This window comes from Piliocolobus tephrosceles, unplaced genomic scaffold (assembly GCF_002776525.5).
Source record: "Piliocolobus tephrosceles isolate RC106 unplaced genomic scaffold, ASM277652v3 unscaffolded_35488, whole genome shotgun sequence".
Classification (NCBI taxonomy): Eukaryota; Metazoa; Chordata; class Mammalia; order Primates; family Cercopithecidae; genus Piliocolobus; species Piliocolobus tephrosceles.
The window spans coordinates 1-15,596 of record NW_022319296.1 but is presented as its reverse complement, the minus strand read 5'-3'; the positions used below and the strand labels follow the sequence as shown (position 1 = coordinate 15,596).

Below are 15,596 nucleotides of genomic sequence, written 5' to 3'. Positions count from 1 at the left end.
CTCACTGCAAGCTCCGCCTCCCGGGTTCACGCCATTCTCCTGCCTCAGTCTCCTGAGTAGCTGGGACTACAGGCGCCCGCCACCGCGCCCGGCTAACTTTTTGTATTTTTAATAGAGACGGGGTTTCACCGTGGTCTCGATCTCCTGACCTTGTGATTCGCCCGCCTCGGCCTCCCAAAATGTTTTTTTTTTTTGTAATAGAGATAGGGTCTCACTATGTTACCCAGTTTTGAACTCTTGTGCTCAAGCAGTCCTCCTTCCTGGGCTTCCCAAAGTGCTGGGATTAGAGGTGTGAGCCACCATGCCTCGCTGTCTGTAACCCATTTGTACCACCTGGCTAAAAACTAGAAAAAACTCTTAGAAAATTACATCAAAAGACATATGAAAACAAAAAGAAAAAGGAATATAACCAAAATATTCATCAATGATGGAATGGATTAATAAAGCATGATGTAGTCATGTGGTAGAGTACTATACAGTACTGAAAAGGAAGAACAAGAACTCATGTATCCATATGGATGGCTCTCTCAAACCCTGTTGCTCAAAACCACAGTTGCAGAAGTATATACAGTATGATGCCGTCTATTTAAAATTTTGAAACAATGCTATTTGTTGCTTAGGGATACTTACATAAATATTAAAATATGTAGAAAAGCATGAAAATAATAAATACTAAGTTCTAATTAGTTACCTCAGGAGGCCTAAGAGATTAGAGAGAACACACGTGGGATACCTTGATGTTGCCAAATATTTCTTTCCTTTCTTTTTTTCTTTTTTGTAGTGGTGTGATCTCAGCTCACTCTAACCTCCACCTCTCAGGTTCAAGCTATTCTTGTGCCTCAGCCTCCCTACTAGCTGGGATTACAGGCATGCACTACCATGCCTGGCTAATTTTTGTGTTTTTAGTAGAGATGGGGTTTTGGCATGTTGCCCAGGCTGGTCTCAAACTCCGGGGCTCAAGTAATTCACCCACCTCGGCCTCCCAAAGTGCTGGGATTACAGGCATTAGCCACTATGCCCAGCTGACAATTGTTTCTTTCTTTATCTTTCTTTCTTTCTTTTTTTTTTTTTGAGACGGAGTCTTGCTCTGTCACCCAGGCTGGAGTGCAGTGGCGTGATCTCGGCTCACTGCAACCTCCACCTCCCAGGTTCAAGCGATTCTTCTGCCTCAGCCTCCCGAGTAGCTGGGACTACAGGCGCATGCCACCACGCCCAACTAATTTTGTATTTTTAGTAGAGATGGGGGTTCACCATGTTGGTCAGGCTGGTCTCGAACTCCTGACTTCGTGATCCTCCTGTCTCAGCCTCCCAAAGTTGCTGGGATTACAGGCATGAGCCACCGTGCCCGGCAAATTGTTTATTTTTTGAGGTGATAGATAACATGGATACATGTCGATTATACATTATACATACTTTGTTATTTGTTAGATAGAAGAATTATTAAAAATTAAAAATGGGCCGGGCGCGGTGGCTCAAGCCTGTAATCCCAGCACTTTGGGAGGCCAAGACGGGCGGATCACGAGGTCAGGAGATCGAGACCATCCTGGCTAACACAGTGAAACCCCGTCTCTACTAAAATACAAAAAAAAAAAACTAGCCGGGCGAGATGGCAGGTGCCTGTAGTCCCAGCTACTCGGGAGGCTGAGGCAGGAGAATGGCGTGAACCCAGGAGGCGGAGCTTGCAATGAGCTGAGATCCGGCCACTGCACTCCAGCCTGGGCGACAGAGCGAGACACTGTCTCAAAAAAAAAAAAAAAAAAAAAAAAAAAAAAAAAATTAAAAATGAAATACGCTGTGAGAGAGTAGTTCAAGGTGAGGCTGGAGATTCAGATGGTTGCCTGTAGGGCCATTTTAAAGTGTGGCTTTCACCTAAGGCCAGAGGGGAACCAGCCAGTGAAAGGTTTTATTTTTATTTTTATTTTATTTTATGTTTTAGACATGGGAAATAATCTCATCATATTAACACTCAGAACATCAGTCCTGCTGCAGTGTGGAGACTGGATTTGGGTAGAATGGCAGTAGGACAGGAAGAATACTTAGAAAAAGTTTCCTCTTTGAAACATCATCTTCTCTAGGCCTCCAGATTGTTTCTTCCTTCCTAATTCTCCCCTTACCTCTCTGGCCATGCCCCTTTATCTCCATCTCTTTTTTTTTTTTTTTTTTTTTTTTGAGACGGAGTCTTGCTGTGTCTCCTGGGCTGGAGTGCAGTGGCCGGATCTCAGCTCACTGCAAGCTCCGCCTCCTGGGTTCACGCCATTCTCCTGCCTCAGCCTCCGGAGTAGCTGGGACTACAGGCGCCCGCCACCTCGCCCGGCTAGTTTTTTGTATTTTTAGTAGAGACGGGGTTTCACCGTGTAGACCAGGATGGTCTCGATCTCCTGACCTCATGATCCGCCCGTCTCGGCCTCCCAAAGTGCTGGGATTACAGGCTTGAGCCACCGCGCCCGGCCCTTTATCTCCATCTCTAATGAGTCTCCCTCCCTCCCTCCCTCCCTTTCTTCCTCCCGTCCTTCCTTTCTTCCTCTCGTTCTGTCACCCAGGCTGGAGTGCAGTGGTGCGATCTCAGCTCACTGCAACCTCTGCCTCCTGGGTTCAAGCGATTCTCATGCGTCAGCCTCCTGAGTAGCTGGGATTACAGGTGCCCACCACCGCACCCCGCTAATGTTTGTATTTTTCCTAGAGACGGGGTTTCACCATGTTGGCCAGGCTGGTCTCAAACTCCTGACCTCAAGTGATCTGCCTGCCTTGGCCTCCCAAAGTACTGGGATTACAGGCATAAGCCACCGCATCCAGCCTCTCCAGCCCTTTAAATATTGCTGATTCCCACGGTATTTCTTTTTTGCTCTCTTTTCTTCCCAGTTTTTAGTTATGTGCCTTAGTGATCTCATTATGTCCCCCATTCAGCCACCACCTTTATGCTCATGATTCTCAAGTTTATTTCTCCAATCCAATCCTTTCTTCCAGCTCCAAGCTGCCTACTGGACATTTCTTCTTGGCTATCTCATAATTAAATAAAATCCAGCATGTCCAAAATGGCGTTACTATCCTTTCTAAATATGCCTTTTCCTTCTGCCTTTAGGATCTTGGTTAACCATATTGCTATCTAGCCAATTATCTGATCCAGAAAATAGGTATTATTGTCGACTCTTCTGTCTCAACTTCTTCTTTAATTAGTCTCCATGTTAGAAATGCAGGGTAAGGACCAGTCACAGTGGCTCACACTTGAAATCCTAGCACTTTGGGAGGCTGAGGTGGGAGGATCCCTTGAGCCTAGGAGTTTGAGACCAACCTGAGCAACATAGTGAAACCCCATCTTTACCAAAAAAAAAAAAAAAAAAAAAAAAAAAAATTAGCTGGGCATGGTGGCATATGCCCATAGTCCTAGTTATTTGGGAGGCTGAAGTGGGGGGATTGCTTGAGTCTGGGAGGTCAAGGCTGCAGTGAACTGCAATTGCACTACTGCACTGCTGAGCAATAGAATAAGACCCTGTCTCAAAAAAAAAAAAAAAAAAAAAAAAGACACACACACACACACAAGTGCTTTACAAAGTATGTTATAGTCAAGTAATCAAAATGATCTCTAAATGGATGTTCAGTGAAATGGGGGAATATGCTTTTGTGGGAATGGAGGGGATCAGAAAGATAAAAGAGAATTAAAATGTAGTCCTTTAATAACTAACATTTTAATATTGATTTCATAGAATGAAATGAAGAATCACCTGGAATAATTAGCATTTCCGTTTGTGTTTAGCTGTGTGTGTGTGTGTGTGTGTGTGTGTGTGTGTGTGTGTGTGTAAGGTATAACTTATTTGCAAGCTATTCTGATTTCTTCCCTTATTTTCCAGGAATATTTTGAAAACAATTGCTCTGGGTCAGATGTTGTCCTTGTGTATATGTGGGACAGCCATCACCAGCCAGTATTTGGCAGAAAGATACAAAGTGAACACCCCCATGCTTCAGAGCTTTATCAATTATTGCTTGCTGTTCCTAATTTATACAGTGATGCTGGCATTTCGATCAGGTATGTCAAATGTGGAAATTACCTTTTCAACAAAATTATCTTCATAAAAATTACTAGAAAAGTATGACACCTCTGAATTCTGTGAAAGTAGTAACTAGAGACTTATGCATAATTCTCTGAAATTGTTGATTAAAGTAAGTCGCACCATACTGTTTGTAACAGAGAAGTTGTCCAAAAAAAGTGTTTTGTTTTTTTTTTTTGAGACGGAGTCTTGCTCTGTCGCCCAGGCTGGAGTGCTATGGCCGGATCTCAGCTCACTGCAAGCTCCGCCTCCTGGGTTCACGCCATTCTCCTACCTCAGCCTCCCGAGTAGCTGGGACTACAGGTGCCCACCACCTCGCCCAGCTGGTTTTTTGTATTTTTTAGTAGAGACGGGGTTTCACTGTGTTAGCCAGGATGGTCTCGATCTCCTGACCTCGTGATCCGCCCGTCTCGGCCTCCCAAAGTGCTGGGATTACAGGCTTGAGCCACCGCGCCCGGCCAAAAGTGTTCTGTGTTGTTGTTGTTGTTGTTGTTTGTTTTTGAGCCAGGGTCTCACTCTGTCACCCAGGCTGGAGTGCAGAGATGCAATCTTGGCTCACTGTAGCCCTGACCTCCCAGGCTCAAGTGATCCACTCACCTCAGCCTCCCTAGTAAGATGGGACTACAGGCGTGTGCCACCATGCCTTTTTTTTTTTTTTTTTTTTGGTAGAGAAGGGTTTTTGCCATGTTGCCCTGGCTAGTCTCTTAACTCCTGGGCTCAAGCGATCTGCCCACCTCAGCCTCCCAAACTGCTAGGATTTCAGGCGTGAGCCATTGGACCCGACCTAAAGAGTATAAATGTCATTACAAGTTAGGTCCCCCCGCAATTTAAAAAATATTTTAAAATATTAAGATGATATTAAAAACACTTAAAGTCAAGAACCTTACTCTCCAAAGTATTTACTTACAACTAAATAAAGATGGTAAATGGAACATTAGTTGATTGTGTAGATCTCGGTGGTCGCCTTATTTTTGTGTGTGCAGTGACATAATCTTGGCTCACTGCAACCTCCACCTCCTGGGCTCAAGTGATTCTTGTGCCTCAGCCTCCTGTGTAGCTGGGACTACAGGCACACACCACCACGCCCGGCTAATTTTTGTATTTTTAGCAGAGACGGGGTCTCACCGTGCTCCTGACCTCAAGTGATTCACCTGCCTTGGCCTCCCAGAGTACTGGGATTATAGGTGTGAGCCACTGTGCCCAGCTAATTTTTGTATTTTTTGTAGAGACAGGGTTTCACCATGTTGCTCAGGCTGGTCTTGAATTCCTGAGCTCGAGCAGTCCTCCCACCTCGGCTTCCCAAAGTGCTGAGATTACAGGTGTGAGCCACTGGGCCCAGCCACATACATTATTATTAACCAAAATCAATAATTTACCTTAGGGGTCACTCTTGGTATTGTGCATTCTATAGGTTTTGACAAATGTATAATGGCATACATTTACCATTACAGTATCAAACAGAACAGCTCCACTGCCCTAAAAATCCCTCTGCTCCACCTATTCATTCCTTCTTCCCTCCCCACAAACTCCTGGTAGCTACAGCTTTAGTGTTGCCCTGTCACCCAGATTGGAGTACAGTGCAGTGGCGTGATCTTGGCTCACTACAACCTCTGCCTCCTGGGTTCAAGCGATTCTCCTGCCTCACCCTCCCTAGTAGTTGGGATTACAGGCACGTGCTACTACACCCGGCTAATTTTTGTATTTTTAGTGGAGATGTTGGCCAGATTGGTCTCGAACTCCTGACCTTACGTGATCTGTCTGCCACGGCCTTCCGAAATGTGGGGATTACAGATGCCCGTCCAGCTTCATTATTTTTTAAAACTTTAGTTTAACCCTTCGTTGTAAAGGGGTTTGAAGGTCTGATTCTAAATTTACTACTTGCTTTTGAATCATGTGGCCAACACAGCAGAAGAAAAAGCCTCACAAAGGTTAATGAATCCAGTGAAGAAGGACAGCACTGTGCACACTCAGGAAATTACAGTAATTTATTTCATCCCATGCACCAGCTATCTAAAGGTTTTTATTGAAATTTAGGGCTGGGTGTGATGGCTCACACCTGTAACCCCAGCACTTCGGCAGTTGGAGGTGGGAGGATCACCTGAGGCCTGGAGTTCTAGACCAGCCTGGGCAATGTGATGAAACTCTTTCTCTACAAAAAATATAAAAATTACCTGGGTATGATGGCATGTCCCTGTAGTCCCAGCTACTTGGGAGGCTGAGGTGGAGGATGGCTTGATCCCAGGAGGCTGAGGTTGCAGGGAGCCAAGATGGCACCACTGCACTCAAGCCCAAATGACAGACCAAGACCCTGTCTCCAAAGGAAGAAAAAAAAAAAGAGCTGGGAGTGGAACTATACATGGTTAATAATCCTATACTTTGCTCTTTGTGGAAGCATTGGCCTTCAGGAATTCGGTGAGACTCCCAAATATATCAGTGCAGTTAGTCTCCCTAAGGGATGGTTGTTAGGTACTTCCTATGCCATTTGATGCTAGGAAGACTAATTCTGTGTTGTTATGTTTTTTTTTTTTTTTTCTTCTGAGACGGAGTTTTGCTCCTGTTGCCCAGGCTGGAATGCAATGGCATGATCTCGGCTCAGTGGCACAATCTCAGCTCAGTGCAACCTCTGCCTCCCAGATTCAAGTGATTCTCTTGCCTCAGCCTCCCTAGTAGCTGGAATTACAGGCACCTGCCACCATGTCCGGCTAATTTTTTTATTTTTAATAGAGACAGGGTTTCTCCATGTTGCCCAGGCTGGTCTCGAACTTCTGACCTCAGATGATCTGCCCACCTCGGCCTCCCAAAGTGCTGGGATTACAGGTGTGAGCCACTGCACCCGGCCTATTTGTGTGTTTTCAAGATGTTCCTGCTAATTGGATTTTACTGATAATTATTTGGTTATGATTCTCACTACTTTTATTTGTGAGTTATCTTGCCATAAAGCCTTCTCATATATGTGCCAACTCTGCATCTCCTGTGATGCCAGATTCTCCAAAGTAGTGAATCCAATTAATTTGAATAAATATAATTTGAGGGAATAAAATGTGTTTCTTCAGTGTGCCACTAAGTCTTTTCTCAGACTTATCATGGACTTATTTTTCACTTGAAAGCACATCTCTTCCAAAAGAACGATCACATGCAGACTTTTCTTTGAAGAAGCCCATGGATAGAAGTTAAATAACCAATTAATTTCTAGGAAAACATTTCATTTCCTAGGATAGTCCGTGGCTTGTCAGAAATGGCGACATGCAAGCTCATATCCAGAAATTTTATTTCTGTTATGATAGGAAAGGGATTTTAAAAAAAGTTTTTCTTTTAAGTTCTGGGGTACATGTGCAGAATGTGCAGGTTTGTTACATAGGTAAACATGTGCCATGGTGGTTTGCAGAAGCTATCAACCCATCACCTAAGTATTAAGTCCAGCATGCATTAGCTCTTTTCCTTAGGGCTCTCCTTCCGCCCTGCCCTCCCCCACTTGTACAGTGAGTCTCCACCTGTACAGTGAGACTCCACTGTACAGGTGGAGTCTCATTATGTAAGCCCAGCTGGTCTTGAACTCTTGGGCTCCAGCTGTCCTCCACCCTTACCTCAACCTCCTGAGTAGCTGGCATTACAGGTGCACACCACCATGCCCAGCTAGGAAAGGGAATTTAACCACTTTTCTCTTACTTTCATTCTGGTGCTTTTATTGAACACTTGGTCTCTGATGACATTTTAACTAGGGTTTCATACTAGAAAAAAATCTAACTCTGGTGAGCTGTTGCAGGAGTTTGGGTTATGAAGAATGGAAACTGGGAGGGGGCCACGCTGGAAATACACAATAGCCAGGCATGGTAGCTCACGCCTGTAATCCCAGCACTTTGGGAAGCTGAGGCAGGCAGGTCGCTTGAGCTCAGGAGTTCGAGACCAGCCTGGGCAACATGGTGAGACCCCATCTCTGCTAAAAATACAAAAATAATTAGCTGGGTATGGTGGCGTACGCCTGTGGTCCCAGCTACTCAGGAGGCTGAAGTGGGAGGCTGGCTTGAACCCAGGAGGCAGAGGTCGCAGTTAGCTGAGATTGTACCACTGCACTCCAGCCTGGGCAACAGAATGAGACCCTATCTCAAAAAAAAAAAAAGAAGAAGAAGAAGAAGGAGGAGGAGGAGGAGGGGGAGGAGGAGGGGGGGGGGGGGGGGGGGAAATTCTTGCTTCTACTCTTTGATCTTCAAATCAACATGTATGGTATCATTTGCAAATAACATACTGACCCAGATTTCTTTCAACCAGGCAGTGATAACCTTCTAGTAATCTTGAAAAGAAAATGGTGGAAGTACATCCTGCTGGGACTAGCAGATGTGGAAGCTAATTATATGATTGTCAGAGCCTACCAGTACACAACTCTAACCAGTGTCCAGGTAAGAGGGAGCCCTCTGACCACTTTGGATTTTATAGCTTCAAAAGGAGAACACGAAGTCATACGTGTTGACCTAATTTTATTGAAAAACTGTTCAGTTGAAGAAAACCTAAACACAAGTGGGTGCTGTTTTCTAGTAGAGCATATGCTCTAATGAGTAATGTTTCCTAGAATTAGTGAAAATGTATACCAGTTAAGCTGCCCCCAAACTGCTAATGCTGTGGCAGAGCAGTTCCTACCACAATAAGCATAAATATTTAGTTGGCAGTTGATGCTGTGGTGTTGACATGTGTTCTGTTTTATATGCTGCTGAAACATGGCATATGAAAGTAGATATACCTTTGTTCTATAGGAAAGTTGGAGCTTTGCAAGCATAGTAGATATTCATGACAAAGGAACCATTGGAAGAAACCCATTAGACATTTTTGGGAGAGGTGGTAGCCAGAGTTAAAACTCCCATTCCTGTTTCTTTGTTAGGTTTATTCTTGCTGCATTGAAAGAAAAATATTCATTCCTACATTGCAGAGGTTTTCAACTTTGTAAAGTTGAAGACAATTGATTTCATTTGTCTTAATGTTAGCAAACTATGGGATGTGTCATAACATTAACTCACCATTACTAACTACAAAATGTTTTATAAATGGAGGTGAAAGTGAGATAGACTCAAATGCCAGGTTTAGATGTCACAGTTTAATAAGTTCATAACTTTTTTTTTCATTTTCTTAAATAATAAAAAAAAGTTTGTATCAGATGTGGGATTTGAAGTTTATAACTTTTTGATATATCCCTTTCTCACTATACAAAATACAGAGATGTTCTTACTTGACTCTAAATTTTAGGGACTGGAAAAATTGAAATTAGACTTATTTTGCATAGAAAATATAAGGATTGTTGAGAACTCAGTATTTTCCCAATGTGAACCTACATTAAATGTTATTGCCAGAGTGCCTTATATTAAATACTTTGTTGTCTGTAACATTTTGCTAAGCATTGTTCTCAGCAAACCTCTTGGACTTTGACCAGTATGGGTTAAAAAGCTGAGAGAGGAAATGATTTATTAAGACAGACACCATAGGAGGCACACAAAGAACCTAAAGTTTCGCAAAAATTAAACCCAGCAGTTACCTAGAGAATGAAGCATGAGAATGAAGTTAGTTACCTAGTATCACTAATAGGAGTTAGTGCTCTTTTAGCATTGGTTAATGAAGTATATGTAAGTATGCAGAAAATGGCATTTTCTTGTCACATCTACTCTCATAATCTCACATACATTTTAATTACAATTCCCAGGAACTTTGATCTCTAATAATGATAAAAAGTTTGGAATTGGTGCAAAGCCTAAACACAGTTAAACAGAACACTTACAGTTGGATATTTGCAACTGAAGTTCATGCCTTCTTTCAATTTCAAAGAAATTGAAAACAATTTCTTTCACGCAGCCTCTTAGAAAAACCTAAGCATTTGGTTGCTAAAAGTCATGCACTTACGGCCTTAGTGAGGAATGTATTATAAAAAAGGCATCTAACAAGGTCATGTTTTCTCCAGCAGCAGAGATGGCTGTCACAGGACTGATTCAAGCTGGTTCTCCACCTGAGTAAATCTCTGGCCTGGGTAGTCCAAAAGGATGGAAATTTGGATTAGGTGGTCTTTGAACCTTCTTCTTAAGGGTTCCTTAGAAGGTTCTGTAATTACCAACAGTCATGGAATAGTTCACGTGAAGATCATGATGTGGCCTAGGTTTCTGCTCATGTCCCTTCCCACTTTACTGCCACATCAACCCATTTCCCACTCATGGCCTGCTCCTTCTCTCCTGTGCTGCTCTGTTCTTCCTAGAATGCAGTCCTTTTTGAAGCCTGCTCCCCTCATTGTCAAAGGCTAATTCAATTTTCATGTTCTCTTCTATACTCTATTGTACCTCTAATATGGTCTAACTCATTTTTATACTAACCACGTGGCAGAGTCTGCCTTAGTACCCTGCTTACTGTGACTATACAATAATTTTTAAAAATTAAATTGATACTCTTAGAACTGAAACAATCAGAGAAGACATCCATCACCAGGAATACTTTTTTTTTTTTTTTTCTGAGGAGGAGTCTTGCTCTGTCACCCAGGCTGGAGCACAATGGCATGATCTCGGCTCACTGCAGCCTCCGCCTCCCAGGTTCAAGTGATTCTCCTGCCTTATCCTCCTGAGCAGCTGGGATTACAGGCATGCGCCACCACACCTGGCTTTTTTTTTTTTTTTTAGATGGAGTCTCATTCTGTCGCCCCGCTGGAGTGCAGTGGGGTAATCTTGGTTCACTGCAGCCTCGGCCTCCTGAGTAGCTGGGATTACAGGAATGCGCCACCACGCCCAGCTGATTTTTTTTTGTATTTTGAGTAGATATAAGGTTTTGCCATTTTGGCCAGGCTGGTCTCAAACTCCTGACCTCAAGTGATCCTCCTGCCTTGGCCCCCATAGTGCTGGGATTACAGGCATGAGCCACCGCTCCCGGCCACCAAGAATGCATTTTGAAAAGAAGGTTCACATGTCTGAAGGTGATATCAGATGAGAAGTCATGGAATGTTAGAGTCGGAGGGAACCTGTGTGATCATTTCATCTGATCTTTTTATTTTATATTTTGACTTGGAGAGTGACTGGCTGGGGACCACACATCTAGCTGGTCAGTGTGGGGCTGGGGCCTGAGGTCTCTGGAGCTCTGACCATGATGTTAGGCAGCTACCTCATTGCCCAACAAAAATTGTTAGAGCAAATTTAAGTTTGATTTTAAGACACAAGGATAAAGGAATCTTCTGTGGTAGTTCTTAGAATGTCTTTTTCTCCTTTTTTTTGTTTAAGGAATGTAGTTGAGATTTTGTTAAGCCATATGGCTGGATTCTGCTGGTGTCTTCAGGGACAGGGTATTATCATTTGAATCGTTTAATGTTTTGCTATTCAGGCAGGCTCAATAAAGCACTTAGGAGATTAGAGTTCTGCAGCTGGAATAAATAACAAGGCAAGATGCCATTCCTACACATGATGCGTTGGACTCCACTGATGCTACTGCAGTGAAAGGCAATCAGTAAACAACTGTGGACAGGATTGAATGGGCTGCTGGAGATTAGGGGCCTGTCTTGTTCAAGACTCACCAGATACGGAGAGAATCAGGGACAAGGTTTGAAACAACAGGGGGAGCAATAAAACAGCAGTTTCAGGACTATTATTGGTATAAGGAATATATTTCTTCCTTGAAAGAAATACATTGGAATGCATCAAGAATCTCTTGAATATATTTTATCCTTGAATGCACATTAATTTTGTGAATTTAAGAATTGAACGAATTCAGTCTCTTTTTTATCTTTTATCTTGCAAACAACTTTGGGCCTGCTATAATTTTGGCATGCTTAATCCCTCTGCCTTCCAGATGAGCAGTATCAGGTGTATAGCTAGTGTTTTCTGGACCTATTATCAACAGGTGATGGAGAAGCACCTGAGGAAGATGAGCAAGAATATTTGCCGTGAGCATGAGTGTGTCTCATGTGGTGGGGTTGGATGCTTTGTCAGGGAGATGGTGTCTGTTCTCTCATAGTAACCGGTGCTTCTTTGTAGCACTTAGCCCAATTCCAGTGAAATATCTGGTGTGATTATTTATTCCATGTCCTTTCTAGCTTTGTGTGCTCCTGAGAGCACAGCTTGCTCTGTCCTGTTCACCTCTATTTCTAGCTGCTTTCACAGTGTCTCACACATGCAAGGTGTTTAGCAAATATTTGTTGGCTGAGTAAATGGTTGCATGCAGGAAAGCATGTTTGTCTACCGAACTTAAAGATACACACAGGGCCAGGCATGGTGGCTCATGCCTGTAATCCCAGCACTTTGGGAGGCCGAGGCAGGCAGATCACCTGAGGTCAGGAGTTTGAGACCAGCCTTGCCAACATGACGAAACCCCATCTCTACTAAAAAATACAAAAATTAGCTGGGCGTGGTGGCAGACGGCTGTAATCCCAGCTCCTCAGGAGGCTGAGGCAGGAAGAATTGCTTGAACCCAGGAGGCGGAGGTTGCAGTGAGTCGAGATTGTGCCACTGCACTCCAGCCTGGGTGACAGAGCGAGACTCCATCTCAAAAAAATAAAATAAATAAAATAAAATAAAATAAAATAAAATAAAATAAATAAAAAAAATAAAAAAATAAAATATAAAAATAAAATAAAATATAAAGATATACACAGGTGGGAGCATAGAGGTAAAGAGCACAGGCCCTCAGCAGAATTCTTGTGTTCAGCAACTGACTCTTCCATTGTATTTTATTATTTTATTTATTCATTTATTTTGAGACAGGGTCTGTCTGTATTGTACAGGCTGGAGTGCAGTGGCACCATCACAGCTCACTGCAGCCTTGAACTCCCAGGCTCAAGTGATCCTGTCACCTTAGCCTCCCAAGTAGCTGGGACTACAGGCGTGCAACACCACACCCAACTATTTTTTTTTTTTTTTTTTGTGAAGACAGCGTTTCACCATGTTGCCCAGGCTGATCTCGAACTTCTGGGCTCAAGCAATTTGCCCACCACAGCCTCCCAAAGTGTTAAGATTACAGGCCTGAGCCCCTGTGCCCAGCTGTCATCCCATTTTTAACTATGGCAACTCATTTCACTCTCTGTACCTTCATTTTCTCATGTATAAAATTGGATTGTAATTTCATTCTCATAGAGTTGTTGTGAGGATTACATGAGTGAATCCAGGTAAAGCTCTTAGTATAGGGCTGGCAATAATAAATGCTCAATAAATACTGACTCCTATTATAAATACTGACTCTATTATTTTTTAATTACTCATCTTTTTTTTTTTTTTTTGAGACGGAGTCTTGCTCTGTGGCCCAGGCTGGAGTGCAGTGGCCGGATCTCAGCTCACTGCAAGCTCCGCCTCCCGAGTTTACACCATTCTCCTGCCTCAGCCTCCCGAGTAGCTGGGACTACAGGCGCCCGCCACCTCGCCTGGCTAGTTTTTTGTATTTTTTAGTAGAGACAGAGTTTCACTGTGTTAGCCAGGATGGTCTCGATCTCCTGACCTCGTGATCCGTCCGTCTCGGCCTCCCAAAGTGCTGGGATTACAGTCTTGAGCCACCGTGCCCAGCCAATTACCCATCTTTTAGCTAATGAGAGATATGTTTTAAACTGTTGATTCTCTTTCCATGCAGCTTTTGGATTGCTTTGGGATTCCTGTGTTGATGGCTCTGTCGTGGTTTATTCTTTATGCGAGGTACAGAGTGATCCACTTCGTTGCCGTGGCTGTCTGTCTGTTGGGTGTAGGAACCATGGTTGGTGCAGACATACTAGCAGGGAGGGAAGACAATTCAGGTAAGCTTCAGTCACAGAATTTTGTTTATGTTTTCACTTTTATTCTGCAAACTATATCTTTTTATAGTAAAAAGCAGAAAATACATTCTGGTTAACTACATTTGAAATTATATTTTTAGATTTACTTGTATCTGGTATTTTGTAACTACCTCCACAGAACAATCTGTATGTTCCTACCAGCCTACAGTTTTTCTTCCTTTTTGTTGCATTAAATAGTTTTGTCTGTCTCTTGAGAGCAAAGTTTCTTTATATATTTGCAATCATCTTTTGTCTCATACATTTAAGATTGGTTCCTGGAAAACCTACTGTCAATTCTTTTTTTCTTTTTTTATTTAATCAACGAAGAAACTTGTTCACTGGAGTATTTCTTTTTAAGTCGCTGTGTAGGTGAGAACACTTTGCCTCACTTTGTGTTGAATTCAGTTGATAGTATAAAATGTAATTAAGGTCTATTAATTCATCCAAGCTTCAAGTGAGTTAAATGTCTCCTTGGATTGAGAGAGAAAATTACAGTTGATACTATAAAATCTAATTAAGGTCTATGATTCACCCAATCTACAAGTGAGTTAAGTGTCTCCTTGGATTGAAAGGGAAAATTACTTTGAAAGCAGGTTCCCATTTTTCAAATTGACCCAACTCTTCAGTGAACTCCATTAATTTGTCATGTCATGGAATCATTTTCTGAGGCCTTACATTATAATATATTCAATATATCAATTTCTAGCCTGTTAGACTTCTGAGGAGTTAAATTATGAAAAATCACAGCAGAATTGAACCAGAAAGTGAGAAGAGTAAGAGAGTAAGAGACTTTAAACTTCTAGTAACCAGGTTGGGTGCGGTGGCTCACACCTGTAATCCCGCGTTTTGGAGGGCCAAGGTGGGTACATCACCTGAGGTCAGGAGTTCGAGACCAGCCTGGCCAACATAGTGAACCCTCCGTCTCTACCAAAAATACAAAAATTAGGCCAGGCACAGTCACTCACACCTGTAATCCCAGTACTTTGGGAGGCCAAGGTGAGCGGATCACTTGAGTTCAGGAGGTCAAGACCAGTACAAATACAAAAATTAGCCAGACCTGACGGAGGGTGCCTATAATCCCAGCTACGCAGGAGGCTGAGGCAGGAGAATCACTTGAACCCGGAGGTGTAGGTTGCAGTGAGCCGAGACTGAGCCACTGCACTCCGCACTCCAGCCTGAGCGACAGAGCAAGACTGTCTCAAACACATGCATGTGCATGCGCGCTCGCACACACACACACACTCACACATAAACTTCTAGTAACCAGTTTCTTCTTCCTTAGCGTCATTTAAATGAACACGAGTCAGATGACCGCGTGGAGGCATGCTGTAGAGGTTCACCTGTTGACAGTGTTTTGCTTTTTGTGGCTTATCTTCCTGCAGGGAGTGATGTATTGATGGGCGACATCTTGGTCCTTCTTGGGGCTTCCCTCTATGCCATTTCGAATGTTTGTGAGGAATACATCGTGAAGAAGCTGAGCAGACAGGAATTTTTAGGAATGGTGGGCCTGTTTGGAACAATTATCAGTGGTATACAGCTGTAAGATTCTACAATTTTTTCTAAAAACAAAATAAGCAAATATATTATAGATAACTACTAATATTCATTATTTATTTGGCCCAAATTCACATCTGAAATTAGTATTAGGTGGATGCAAGAGTAATTGTGGTTTTGCCATTACCTAATAACTTGCTGAGTGTCTATTAGAGGATTGTTAAAATATCAGGAATTACTTCCTATTCTCTTAAAACATGTGTGTTGCTTAGGATTCCTGATTAGCATGTGGTAGAGGCATTTACCAGTAAGGAGTT

At 42.9% G+C, this 15,596-nt stretch overlaps 1 protein-coding gene across 1 annotated transcript; it reads left to right on the top strand.

Annotated features, from left to right (window-relative positions):
* Positions 1-3,839: 3,839 nt before the first annotated feature.
* On the top strand, positions 3,840-15,588 carry LOC113222837 (solute carrier family 35 member F2). Its single transcript, XM_026452431.1, has 4 exons — positions 3,840-4,021; positions 8,310-8,437; positions 13,608-13,767; positions 15,168-15,588. The coding sequence occupies exons 1-4, from the start codon at positions 3,877-3,879 to the stop codon at positions 15,326-15,328; spliced, it is 594 nt and encodes a 197-aa protein (XP_026308216.1). The 5' UTR covers positions 3,840-3,876; the 3' UTR covers positions 15,329-15,588.
* The last annotated feature ends 8 nt before the right edge of the window (positions 15,589-15,596 follow it).